Genomic DNA, 12,635 nt, shown 5'->3' with positions numbered 1-12,635 from the left:
CCCCAGTAATTCGTAATGCGTGCAATGGCAATACACCGACCCTAACATGTTGATCAGGATTCTCTTGAAGGATTCTGGAATTGCTTAGGTTATCCCGGGACATGGAAAATATTGTTAGCAAGCTGAAAATCGTTGGGATTGATATTGTTTACAGCATATAACATAACATTCAGTACTTGTTTTTTAATTGCTATATAATATGTAGGGTGTTCTGGAAAAGGCACGTAAGTCACAAACAGCAATTTTTGGTTGCGTTCTTTTAAGTCACGTTAACTCAATTGAAGAGAATATCATAAGTATAATTTTAAGTTGGGCACACTGGCGTACGCAGGATTTTCTTTCGGGAGGGGCTGAAATTGTATAGGTGGATGCTTTCAGTGGCGCCAACTTAAAGGGGCCCCTGGGGACATAGCGCACCTAATAATTTGTCGTGTTATTATTATAATTATTATTATAGTTGTTATTATATATTTGCGTATTGAAATCAGTAAATAACATATTTAAAATAACGAGTATGGCGTGAATTAATATCATAATACATGGAAGGGAGAATTTGAGATTTTTTAAACTTATAAGAACCCAATGTTTTTCCAAACTTGGCGCACCTGGCTGCTTTCTAGTGGGGGGCATACACAATAAGATATTTCGTATATTTAGAACTTTCCACTCTCAAAAGTGATTGATTTGCTTTCTTTTTACTTCGCTTTTGTGCCACTTTTGGCTAATTGCAAAGATTGAGATGAGTGATGATATGATGAAATTGATGAGTGAACACTCACAAACATCCATGCCCAGGCCGGGATTCGAACCCGGGACCCCTGGCGTCGTAGCGCGATGTGATAACCACTCCGTCTCGGGGGCCAACATTCTCATTTTATAGGGCTTGGATTTACCATTCTGGTGTTTCCCTGGTTTTTAGTGCTTGTATTTGAAAACGTCAATTTTTCAAAATTTGGGAGGCGGCTGTAGCCCCTTCAGGCCCCCTCTGCGTACGTCAGTAATTGGGTATATGTAAAGATAATTTTGTATTTGGCTTAAACAGCGAAGACTCAATATATCCATGAAGTCTGTAATGTTAGCTATTAAAAGAATAAGCTTAAATAACTATCTGCTGTAAAATTTCATCTTTTGACTTAAGTTATTTTTCCTTGAATACCCTAGATATATACCGGGAAATTGTACACTGTAACTATGTAAGATATTGGTACATTTTACAGCATGTCCCCCCAATAACTCAAAGCTCCCAACGTCTATGATATTATTACAAAATTCCTCTTCTTGTAGCATCCAAGGTATTCTTCCCGAATCGTTGCAAGATTTGAATCGTCTGGGAATCTTATTTGTTAGGATTTGGAATATCAGAGCGACTATTCAAAACGAGTCAAGTGGAAACCTACGCCCATTTGCAAACGAGTCAAATTTGGGATGGATTTGGCATGATACAGAGATTAGGGATGGCCAAATCCAGAATCCGGATAGTAAAAACGGAGAATCCAGATCTCGGGAGGGAATTTGTGATCAGTGTTGTTGCAGTAGTATTGTACAACAGTTCTTTGTTTCTGCCAAACATGCCCACATTGCTCGATGGCTCCTTATCTGTCGTAGCAGTTGCACAAGAACGATATTTTGATAGATTGGACAAGTTCGGGCATCATTTTAATGCGCAAGCACTTTCTGACGCCGAAAAAATACAATCATTTCCATCTGCACCTGAGATTACATGCTTCGGAGCTCAAACAATGAAATCGTATCCAACACAAAATATCATATATATTTCTTTCTCCTTTCGACCAAACTTTTCTTGCTCTCAAGAAGAAGAAGGGGAAGAAGGTGCGGTGACAAGGGTTTTTTCAGCGCACCTTAATTTTCGTCTGCATCTGCCATGCTACGTTATGTATGACTTACTAAAACTTTGTCGTCACATTGGAGTAATAGGCGCCAAAAAAATTTTGACCTGCTGGGCAGGAGCCAAATACTGAGTTGACAGATATAACATTTGAGTTCCACACACGGATATTCCTTCGCCCTCTCCCGAATTCCTTTGTATTTCTTTCACCTTTTCTCATTGTTATTGTACGTCTTATTTTTCCCTTCCACCATTTTTATCTGCTTGTATTACCCCCGTTCCCCTCTCTCTGTGTTTTAAAAGACACATCTACGTGCACGGGTAATCCGTTCACCTAATCATCTGATTAAAATTCACTCTATCCCCTCTAGTCTAGAAAAAATCAGCGAAAGTAACCGATGTCGTCACCTGTTGGCTATCATTCCTATCTTTCGACCCCTCTTTAAACTGTAGGTCCACTCCCGATTAGCCGTACTGTGCCAAAACACCAACCAATCTATATTTCCTGTGCGAATCTTGATATGGCCTCACTACTTCTCTCAATCATTTATGTGTCCCTTCCCTGATGCCCTTCAATTGCTCAGTATGTACTTCGCTTTGTACAGTCATGGACACTTCTGGGTTGTAACGATTCCATTGAAAGTTAATGGAATTGTTATAACCCAGAAGTGTCCGTGACTGTATACAGGGGATATTTTATCTTATCCCTTTAAATTAAGAAGAAATTTATCATAGCCCATACTTTATTAGTTGAACGACATATTACATTAATTGATTTGATTTATTTGTTGTATTTAACTTCGCTTTTCTTCCACTTTTGGCTAATCGCGAAGATGAGGATGAATTGTGATAAGATGAAGCAGACGAAGGGACAATCACAAACTGACATGGGAAGATCACAAAACCACAAAAAAGCTCCACGTAGGATTGTACTGGCTGTGAGTCCAGACGCCATAGTCTCGTTAGTCTGCTAAACGCAGTCCAGGGTGTATTACATGGAAGACAGTCTAACATTGGATTGGTAGATTAGAGCATATTGTTAAATTTACGAGACAATGATTAAAAATATGGATCAAAATCAGTTTTCCCTCCAAAATTCGCTTTCCCTCTGTAATTCGTTATCCTTCCAGAACCTGTTCTCCTCCGTAATTCTTCTCTCTCCGAAATCCGGATTTGTTTGGCTATCCCTAGTTGTTACATGGTAGTGGAGAAGTGCAGTTATGTCGATCAGCGATCTGAACCATTCCGGAAAGCAAACGTGCTTTTAGTGACGACTTACAGAAAAGGTTTCCTGACTTTAGGCCTGGAAGAAACAACTCCGAGGCAACGTGTCAATTTATGTTATTCTTTTATAAAGTAAGAGACCAAGTTTCACAACCGTATAATAAAACGGGCATAGTGATTAAATATTAAGAGTATTCAGACATTTGCCTACAATGAGGCCCATTATTCGTTATACGGAAATGGTGTAAAATTGTTTTATAGGGGTGTGTGATCTATAAGCTCACCAAAACACCAGTAAGCACAAAACCTGTGTTCGAAGTGCTGCATCTTCGTCGAAACGTAACTTTTTGCAATCTAACAATGTCCTCTTTTTTAGTTTATCATCTGGTAGGCCTATAGTCGTTGCAGTTACCGTATTATTTTTTTAAAATTCTTTGAAATACAGTCTACATTATGTGAAGATAAGCAATACAAAAGTGTTCTAGACACTGAAAACAAAAGCAGAAACCTGTTTCCGCACACACACGTTCTGTGTGATTGACGCACACAGGCACGTAGCCAGGGGAAGGGCTAAGGGGGCTGAAGCTCCCCCCCGAAATCCTACAAATATCTAATTTAAATAGTGTATAGTGGTAATAAATTTTACTTCCGTAGCAGGATTAAATATTAGATAGAAAAAAGTTTAGTGTATAATAGAATAACAACATTATACTTTTATATTCTACAATTTAATCCAAAGAATAAGTGGATCCACAGATCTCAAAATGTATTGTATACTTTTCTTTGTGAGAGGTCACAATGTAAATTTTATGAGTAAAATTTGCCCCTAACTTTTAAAGCCTTTTTTAAACGGAATGTGTAAAAATTATAAATAACAAAATCCAATAACTGTGAATTTCAGTACACTAACTGTACAAAATGTAAGAAAAATAACGGACAATACTTGTGTTGGATATTCACTCAGACGTTGGATCAAGTAGCAGTGTCTCTCCATTTGCATAATAATAATAACAATAATAAATTTGGATTAAAATTGGTTTATTTCTAGTAACTTATAATAGTTATTATTGTAAAATGACAATCATAACCGTGGTATAATAATTAATCAAGTTTTATCAGTGGCCTGCCCCCCTCTACAAATATTTCTGGCGACGCCTGTACTGATAAGGGATGAGCTCCTCCCGAAATAAAATCCTGGCTACGTGCCTAGACTCAAATCAACTCCTACGCACTTCCAAAAAATACATAGACCGCAGCGGACGACTTCCTGTTACCCCTAACATCTGCAAATGGACCGGTTATTCCTTTTAACCCCGCGCTCCGTCATCCCTCGATTCGGGATCTCATCTTGAACTGACTGCTGTATTTTATCTTATGCCTTTAAGTTAAAACCATACATTATTAGGTAAACGACAGACCGCATTCATTGATTTGATTTATTTGTTTTATTTTATTTCACTTCTCTTCCTCTTGTGGCTAATCGCGAAGAAGAGGATGAATTGTGATAAGATGAAAAAAGAAAAAGGAAAAAACACAAACACACATTTGAAGATCACAAAACTACAAAAAAAGCTCCACGTAGGAATGTACTGACTGAGAGTCCAGCAGACACAGAGTCTCATACTACTTGGATGGCACATTAGAATATATTCTTTAATTCATTGGACAATTATTGAAAACATGGATCAAAATCAGTTTTCCCTCTATAATCTATTTGGCCTCTGTAGTCCTTCTTTCCGAAATTAGTTTTCCTTCCTAAATCCGAATTCCTTCCGAAATCAGTTTTACCTCCGAAATCCGGATTCCCTCAAATATCCGGATTCCCTCCGATATCCGGATTCCCACCGATATCCGGATAGCTAATTTTCCGAATCCGGATTTTAAATTTTATTTTTTTGGCCATCCCTATCCGAGATGAGACAGGAATTGGCACAGTATCATCTAGTCTGCTGGTCTTGTTCTCGCCCTTGTGTCGATATCTGTCAGCAGCCTCGGTCTTGAAGTAAAAGTTTCGATGGCGTTTCAATTTCGTCTTTAGTCAAAAAAATATTCAAAATTTAAAAAAAAAAAATTAAAACAAACGAAAAATTAAGTTCTTGCACATGAAATAAATACAACTACCCGACTTAGTATATCTGATTAATTTAGAACGTTAAGCAAATCCTGCGATGAAATTTGCTTTACAAGATTAGCATTTCGAATGCTTGATATGATGTACTCATTTCTGTTCTTTTATCATAAATCTCAATTAAGAAACTTAACGTGGAGCATGGTGCACTGTGAGAAGTTAACGTAAAAATATACAACATTCTACCGTTAAAATTGAACACTCTGCCTATCAATTTACAAAGACGAAATACAGACAGCAGTTTCTTATCTACATATGAATATCTTATCATGCATAATGATAGGAAATGATTATAAATTACAGTTGCGTGCACCGTCAATATAATTTTTAAAAGTTAAGCCATTAAAATTACATTAATTAGATTAACTATATAATGACCATTAAAACTTTAAAAACTGTGATGGTCATTTTTTACAGTAGCTGGATGGCTGGGAAAACTGACTGTCTTAGAGCTTAGACCGTTATTTCTCCGCACAATATTTAACAGTTTGAGCCTTCATATGGTCCAGCTGTTTTCTTGGTGGGTCATGAATGACCCACATAGAGCCTCTCTGATGACGCAGTGGTAAAGTCGTCGCCTTTAAATCAAGGGGTCCCGGGTTCGTTACCCGCTGGAGGCACATGGTGGTTCTGATCTCATTTTAAACTGTAGATATAGTTCCGATCTGTGCGTAGAGTGGACTTTTAAAAAAGATCTATATGACCCACATCGCCCCACCATTGGCACTCTCTGTGGCTTCTTGCGGTTCCAGAATTTCGTAGCCGCGAAAACAGGAAGAAAGGAAACAATCCCATGCAACGTATTTTTTCGAGTGCGTGTGTAGTATTCGTGTGCGTTGCGAGTTCCGTAACGCAGCAGCTAGTGAACCTGTCACACGCTGTCTTCCAATCGAAGGCTGTCTGAATCACTCGTTGACACGCCATTGCTGCGAATAAAGGACGAAACGATCATGTTCCAGAGACACGCTACGTTTGTTCGCGTGTCCTGGACCGTTAGTCACATGCGCAATCAGAATTCCTTCGAACATTATGGTATTTTTACACGTAACGATTGATTTATTTACAATTCATATTGCGTGTTGAATTTAATTTGTGTAAGTTCAAGATCCGTCTTTGGACACAACATAGGAAGAGCCTTGAAGAATAGGAATTTACTAGGCGAGTCAAGTTCATGCTTAGATCACACGAAAATGCTATATTATTATGCAAGTGCCCTCAGAAAGAAATTGTCCAATTCGAATTTGGAGGGTGTGCAAAAGTAAATTTAACACAAACAATACGAAATTAGGCGTGGGTGGAAGGTTTTAGGAGTGGTGTCGCAGAAACATTCAGGGTCGAACATTGATTTATCAACACCCCGCATAGTACTAGTCTAGTGTTGGTTACAAGTAAAGACACCCATCTCTTGCAAGAGACACGTTTTGGCTACCAGTATTAAATTAACTTTCCATTGTGTACGCAAGTAGAGAATACTCACGCCAAGTTTGGAATCCTCAAATTAGCTCTCCCCTAAGATACCAATAATGGAGAACAAACCTCAATATGGCAACTTTAGTCACTGAACTAGCTCAATAAACATGCGTCCCGCTGCTTTCGTGATGCTTATCTTCCCACCATATCACATTTCTTTGTGGCTTTGCTATGTTATACATGGCTATACTATTCGGAAATACAAAAGAGGTTTTTGAAAAATTCGAAGTTTTAGTGCAAATTCTGGCCCTTTTTAATGCACTTTTTACTATTGTTGTAACATATGCACCGTTAGAATTAACCGTAAAATTTACAATATTAACAATCTATTAGTTTAAACAAACGGACCGTAACCGGTTTTTTTTACTTAAAATTGAATATTTTATCATACATAAGTAAGATAAAGATTATAGATTGCAGCTGCGTGCAACATAATTATATTTCAAACTGAATCATTAAAATTAAATTAATTACGTTAACTATATAGGCTAATGACCGTTAATACATCGAAAACTGTCACGGTAATATTTTACGGTAGTTGGACAGTAGCGGATATTGACAGACTTGGGTCGTCATTTTTTCAAGTAATCTTTTTACAGTACGAGTATGCCTCAAGTTGCATTATCTCAGAATATGCGGGGATCTTACGCCTGATAAAACCATTCTTAAAATACAGCAAATGGTTTCAAGCGAATTGGCTTGATAAAGACAATGACAAATCCTGTTATTACTAGTCACAAAGAAACGTGACCCAAAGGAAGGTTAAAAAGAAGCGTCTTTATTTTCAAAATCTGATTTCTGATCCTTGTTGCTTCAGAAAAATCCTCCTCCTCCTTATCATCTCGGTCTTGCAGAAAGACGAGCTTCGGAAACCTGAAACCGGAAACCATGCATCTCTCTTACAATAATACAAGCATTGGCGACTCTTTTTTCTCGCTTCGTTGAAAAGGAAAAAGAAATATGAAAAAAAGAGACGTTAAAAACAAAGGAAATGGAGTCAAAGTTGTTTTCGCTTCTAGCACTGGAATCTGACAAAGAACTCCCCTTCCCTCACATCTGTTTCCCCTTTGACCTTTTTTGTTTTATATACTCCGACATCTTTTGAGTCCACCTTCTTCTGCGAACTGTTGACATTCTCTTTTTAAAAAATAAAGGAGTGATACATTTTCAGCATTAGATACGAGTATGTTCACTACCTTTCAGTTCTATGGCTTTGAAGTACATCAATTCCTATGGGAAGAACTGAAAGATGTCATCTCAGGCGATGGAAGGATTTTTTTTTCTTTCAGAAGTCTGTTGAAGAAAATGGAACGGTTTTTCAGGTTGCTACTTCTCTGTTAAATAGAACTTAGGCGGTATCAGCTCCTCCATCCGTTCAACAAATTCACACAAAAGATGTCGAGGGTGCAAATATATTTATCTATTGCTGAAATCGTAAAAAGGGAGGCATGAAATGTATCCCTTGTAGGCTTCGTTTTGTGCTTCTACCCTACCCTAGAGCCCTACACGCTCTGGGAACATACACATGTATGTATGTTCCCCATCAATGTTTTATTTTTAGCCAAGAAAGATTTTCAGCGTCATAACTTAACTCTAAGCAGGAAGAGCAATAATTGTAAAACGGTATGCCAAATTTGTTGCAAAAAACATAATCATCCTAGAATTTGATTTCATTTTTGTTATTTAGCGTCGCTTTCCTGCCACTTTCGGCAAATCGAGACGATGAGGATTAGTGATGATCAGATGAAATTGATGAAGGAACACTCACAATGAACACCCATGTCCAGGCCGGGATTCGAACCAGGGATCCCTGAGACACCTACCTAAGAGAGATCTGCTTGTAAACTTAAGCATAAATACTTGAGAATCACGTAGATACGTTGCAGATATGAAATTACTACACAAGATCAATAATGGAAACCTAAAATGTAGCATCCACTCTACGAACTCCCCCTCAGAGTGCCCAGACATAAAACACGGAGCAAGGAGACTTTCCACACTGCAACTCCCAGACTATCACTCATACAACGTTCATTATTCCATAGGTTACCGAACCAATTCAATATCATCTCAAACCAAGTAGATATTTTCAGTTCATATTCGTCTTTTATCACCAACTTAGAAAAAATTGTACATAAGTAATGCATTGTGAAAGTAATCTGTTTACCTTGGTACTGTCTTGGCTTGTTTATGTTTATATTTATGTTTATATTTTGTTTATTTTATTTTATCATGTTTCGTGAGTTCTTTTTAAGACTAGTGTACTGTTTTACTGTTGCGTATTTCCGGTTTAAAATGGCATCTCCTGTACTGGAAATTGCAATAAATAAATCATAACGCTGTGATAACCACTACGCCACGGAGGTCGGCAATTATCCCGGAAGTACAGGAATTTTTCAAAGAATATACCTAATTGTAATTATGAGGATGCAAGTTGAATTGGTTTCCATTAACACTTAAATTGAAATGTATAAAGAAAAAGTTCCCTCGCCATGAATAGCAAATTCTGTGTCATTCCTAAACACGGAGGTTTATTGCCACAGTATCTCAAGGTTGCCCATCCATCCCTATCCTGGGCAAGAAGATCAATACAGTCTTTACAGTGACTTCCTTCAGACCCAACCTCAACGTTATCCTTGCACTTTACCTCAGTCTTCCTACGGCCTCTTACCATCCATGCGTGCCGAATGCCTTTCCTAAGTGTTCTCGATTTAATTAATCAACTATTAGAAGATAAACCGCTCTATATATCATTTACTTGGAAATTCAATTAATTTCACCCAGGGTTCTACTCTCGGTGGGTGACAGTCGTTCGGATGTTTCTTCACTTACCATGTTTTACACCCGAACCCTTCATTTAGAAGGAAGTCAACTCATTATATGTTTCGAACTATCAAGTTCGTCTTCATTCCATCCTCAATACCAGCTTTTACACACCTACACACATCAAAACAGATTTTGGAATACAGGGCAGTCCAGTGCAAAACATCTAGCAACCTACCTAAATTCTAATTTTCGGAGGCTCTTCAGGTGGTAAATCCTGAATATGCTGAAACCGTTGAAAATATCACCACCGAGGGAAGTTTATCTGCAGGTTGCGTAAATGCTTTCACAAGCGACTTTCTTCCTAGAATTCACGCAAGCAAAACTTGGGGAACGGAGAATTACACGAGTCTGCAAACAGCGTCCTAATAAAAGAGGAGACGGGGAGTGAAAGGAATACGTAATTCTATCTGGCGTCGGAAGTTCTAACTAATAAAAAATTTCCAATTACGCGGCAGAAAAGCACGCGATTCGGGGCCCAGCGGCTAGGATTAATTTCACAACAGGCTCTGTCATATTCAAGGGAATGGGCCATTCGCGTTCTACTGTATGTACCAATTGCGTTCAAAAATATTTCCAAAGGAGAATGAAGGGGGGGGGGGGTCAAAATTTAAAAAAAGTTGTGTCTTCTTTAGGGGGATATGTTGACATCATGTTTACGTGCCATCAGAAGAAACAAATGCGTTAAAGGAGATAGGAAATAAGCAACGAGTATAGAATACTTACTAGAGTGGCAGGAGCAGTTTCCCGCTAGAAGCGAACCCAACAGCTTCTCAGCAGAAAGAAGTAGGCAAAAAGCCTAAGTTCCCATAGAAATATGAAGAAAAATAGCCTAAGCACCCATAAAAATAAGTAGGCAAAGAGCCTAAGCCCCCATAGAAATAAGCAGGCAAAAGAGCCTAAGCCACCATAGAAATAAGTAGGCAAAGGTCATAAGCCTGATACAAATAAATAGGCAAAAAAGGAAATACCTTATAGGCAAAAGAGGCAAATTCCCATAGAAGTAAGTATGCGAACGAGCCCAAGTTCCCATACGAGAAAGTAGGGAAAAAGAGTCAAATAAAGTAAGTAGGGAGAAAAGCCCCATAGAATTATAATCAGTGGTGAAAAGAGGCAGAGCCCCATAAGAGAGCCTGTAAATTGAGGCGGAAATCGTCGCAAATAAATAATAATAATAAAAAAGGCTATAAGGGTGAACACCTGTGCGTCAAAAGTTGATTTGAAATGTTTTATCATATCTAAATATAATTCAAATATTAGATTGGTGTACATCATTATTTTTATTCAACTTCGTTAGCAATTTTGCGACGGCCAATGGACCAATGGAGTGTCGGAAATACACGAGTGGAAGGGTATAATCCGATGGCGCCTGCGCTTTGCACCTCTAGCAGAAATACGTGTGCACAACTTTCCCTTCAATTTGCCTTAACAAAATAACAGTATATTTCCAGCTTACCACTCCTCAACCCACAAGTAAGTAATCTATACTTATAGGACACAAGCGTTGGAGAATGAGAGAGGGGGAAGAGGAAATAAAAAGAAGCGACAGATAGAAAGGAAAAGAAGAAGCAAGGGGGTGAGAGAGAGAGAGAGAGAGAGAGAGAGAGAAATAGGCAGAGAGAAGGGAAGAAAATAATAGAAGCGAAAGACACATAAAGGGGAAAGTAAAAAAGAAATAAGAAGGTGAAATGCAGAAGTGATAGATACACATGATAGAAAAAGGACAAGTAGAGAAGTGAAACAGAGAGAGAGAGAGAGATGGAGAGAGTAAAAGAAAAAATATGAAAACATGGTAAGCAAGAAGAAAATGATAATAAGAACACGAAATGGAAACGAAAAACTGAAAGAGGAGAAAAGATAGAAATAAAATGAGTAAAAGCATGAATACACTGTAAGACGGTTATTATTCTTCATTCCAGAGAAGGGCCAAGCGCGACCCTTCCCCCTTTTGATCGTCCCTGAGAGCGCCCTTGGTTCTGCCTTGCATACAGCACGCTACAGCTCGAATCAGGGGAGAATTATCATCGCCACTGTCCGGGACTTTGTAAAAAGTCTTCCAATATCTCTACAACTTACACTATAATGAAAAACATCCTTGCCTCTTGATTTTTAACATTATCGGGCTTGTCTGTCAAAAAATAAATACAAATTATTAGAATTTTTGTGCTTTTTAATCATTTAACATCGGCAATTGTCCTGACTGTAGACGATCACCAGCAACAGCAGTGCTTTTAGCGGCGGAATCAGGAACTGACTGACACAGACACGCGTCTACCAACTTCCAACAGACGACCAGAGGCATTATTGAAAAATACTAATCGTCTGCAATAAGGGTTATCATTCTGAGATAAAGTGTGTACATTCCTAACCATTCTCAATGTACAGTCACTTGCAATAAAAATGGAACGTGTAGTTCCTGCAATATCGGCTGCGTTATGTGTGATGCCTAACTTCAATAGGAAGATCTGCCATCGCCTCAGAGTGCCCCGTTCATGTTGCCGGTGTAAGTATGTTTCTCTACTAATGCATTATCTATGCTTACGTGTAGAGTAATTTCATTAATAAGTTGCAGAGAAGGAAAGTTACTCACCAATGAAATCCGTGTACTTGGGGTCGACGGTGAAGCTTCCCAGCTTGAGCTCCTTTCCGTCGCTGGACGCTGCGTTGAGGCCGTCGTGGAACATCTGTTTGAGGTCCTGGGTGCTGATCTGGTGTCCCACCTCGTTCAGCTCCACGAAGTAGTCCACCAGGATGCTGCCTTGGCTGCGGAGACGAGAAAAGAAACTTGAGGAAAGGAATCGTAACAGGTTGAAAGACACTTAATGAAACGATGATGAGCCTGCAATAATATTTTCGGGGAAATGTGAAACAAACTGACTTATCCCAAGATATTAAAAATCACACGGGAGAAACGGGTTCGATTTCCAAGTCTCCCCCATCTCTGTCCCTTCAGATGTGGTTCTGAGTCTCACCCAGCCTCTCATAAGGTTTTTCGTTTGTATTTGCTCATTTTACTTCGGTTTTCTGCTACTTTGGGTAATCGTGAATATAGGATAAGTAATAATTAGATGAAAATGATGAAGTTACACGGGACTCGAACCCGGCAACTTCGGTGATGAGATAAGATGCTGGGCAACAGAGCTG

The 12,635-nt window shown here is 38.7% G+C and overlaps 1 protein-coding gene across 1 annotated transcript in view; it reads right to left on the bottom strand.

The window, feature by feature from the left end:
- The window catches only part of LOC146004316 (uncharacterized), a 170,117-nt gene that overhangs the window by 21,906 nt on the left and 135,576 nt on the right, over positions 1 to 12,635 (bottom strand). The window contains exon 5 of the mRNA XM_083143072.1: positions 12,082 to 12,254. Coding sequence (XP_082999198.1) covers positions 12,082 to 12,254 — 173 coding nt within the window. The remainder of the gene's footprint in view (positions 1 to 12,081; positions 12,255 to 12,635) is intronic.

This window comes from Lepisma saccharinum, chromosome 1 (assembly GCF_977018435.1).
Source record: "Lepisma saccharinum chromosome 1, izLepSacc3.1, whole genome shotgun sequence".
Classification (NCBI taxonomy): Eukaryota; Metazoa; Arthropoda; class Insecta; order Zygentoma; family Lepismatidae; genus Lepisma; species Lepisma saccharinum.
The sequence above is the reverse complement of the archived record's forward strand: the minus strand, read 5'-3'. Positions and strand labels throughout refer to the sequence as shown.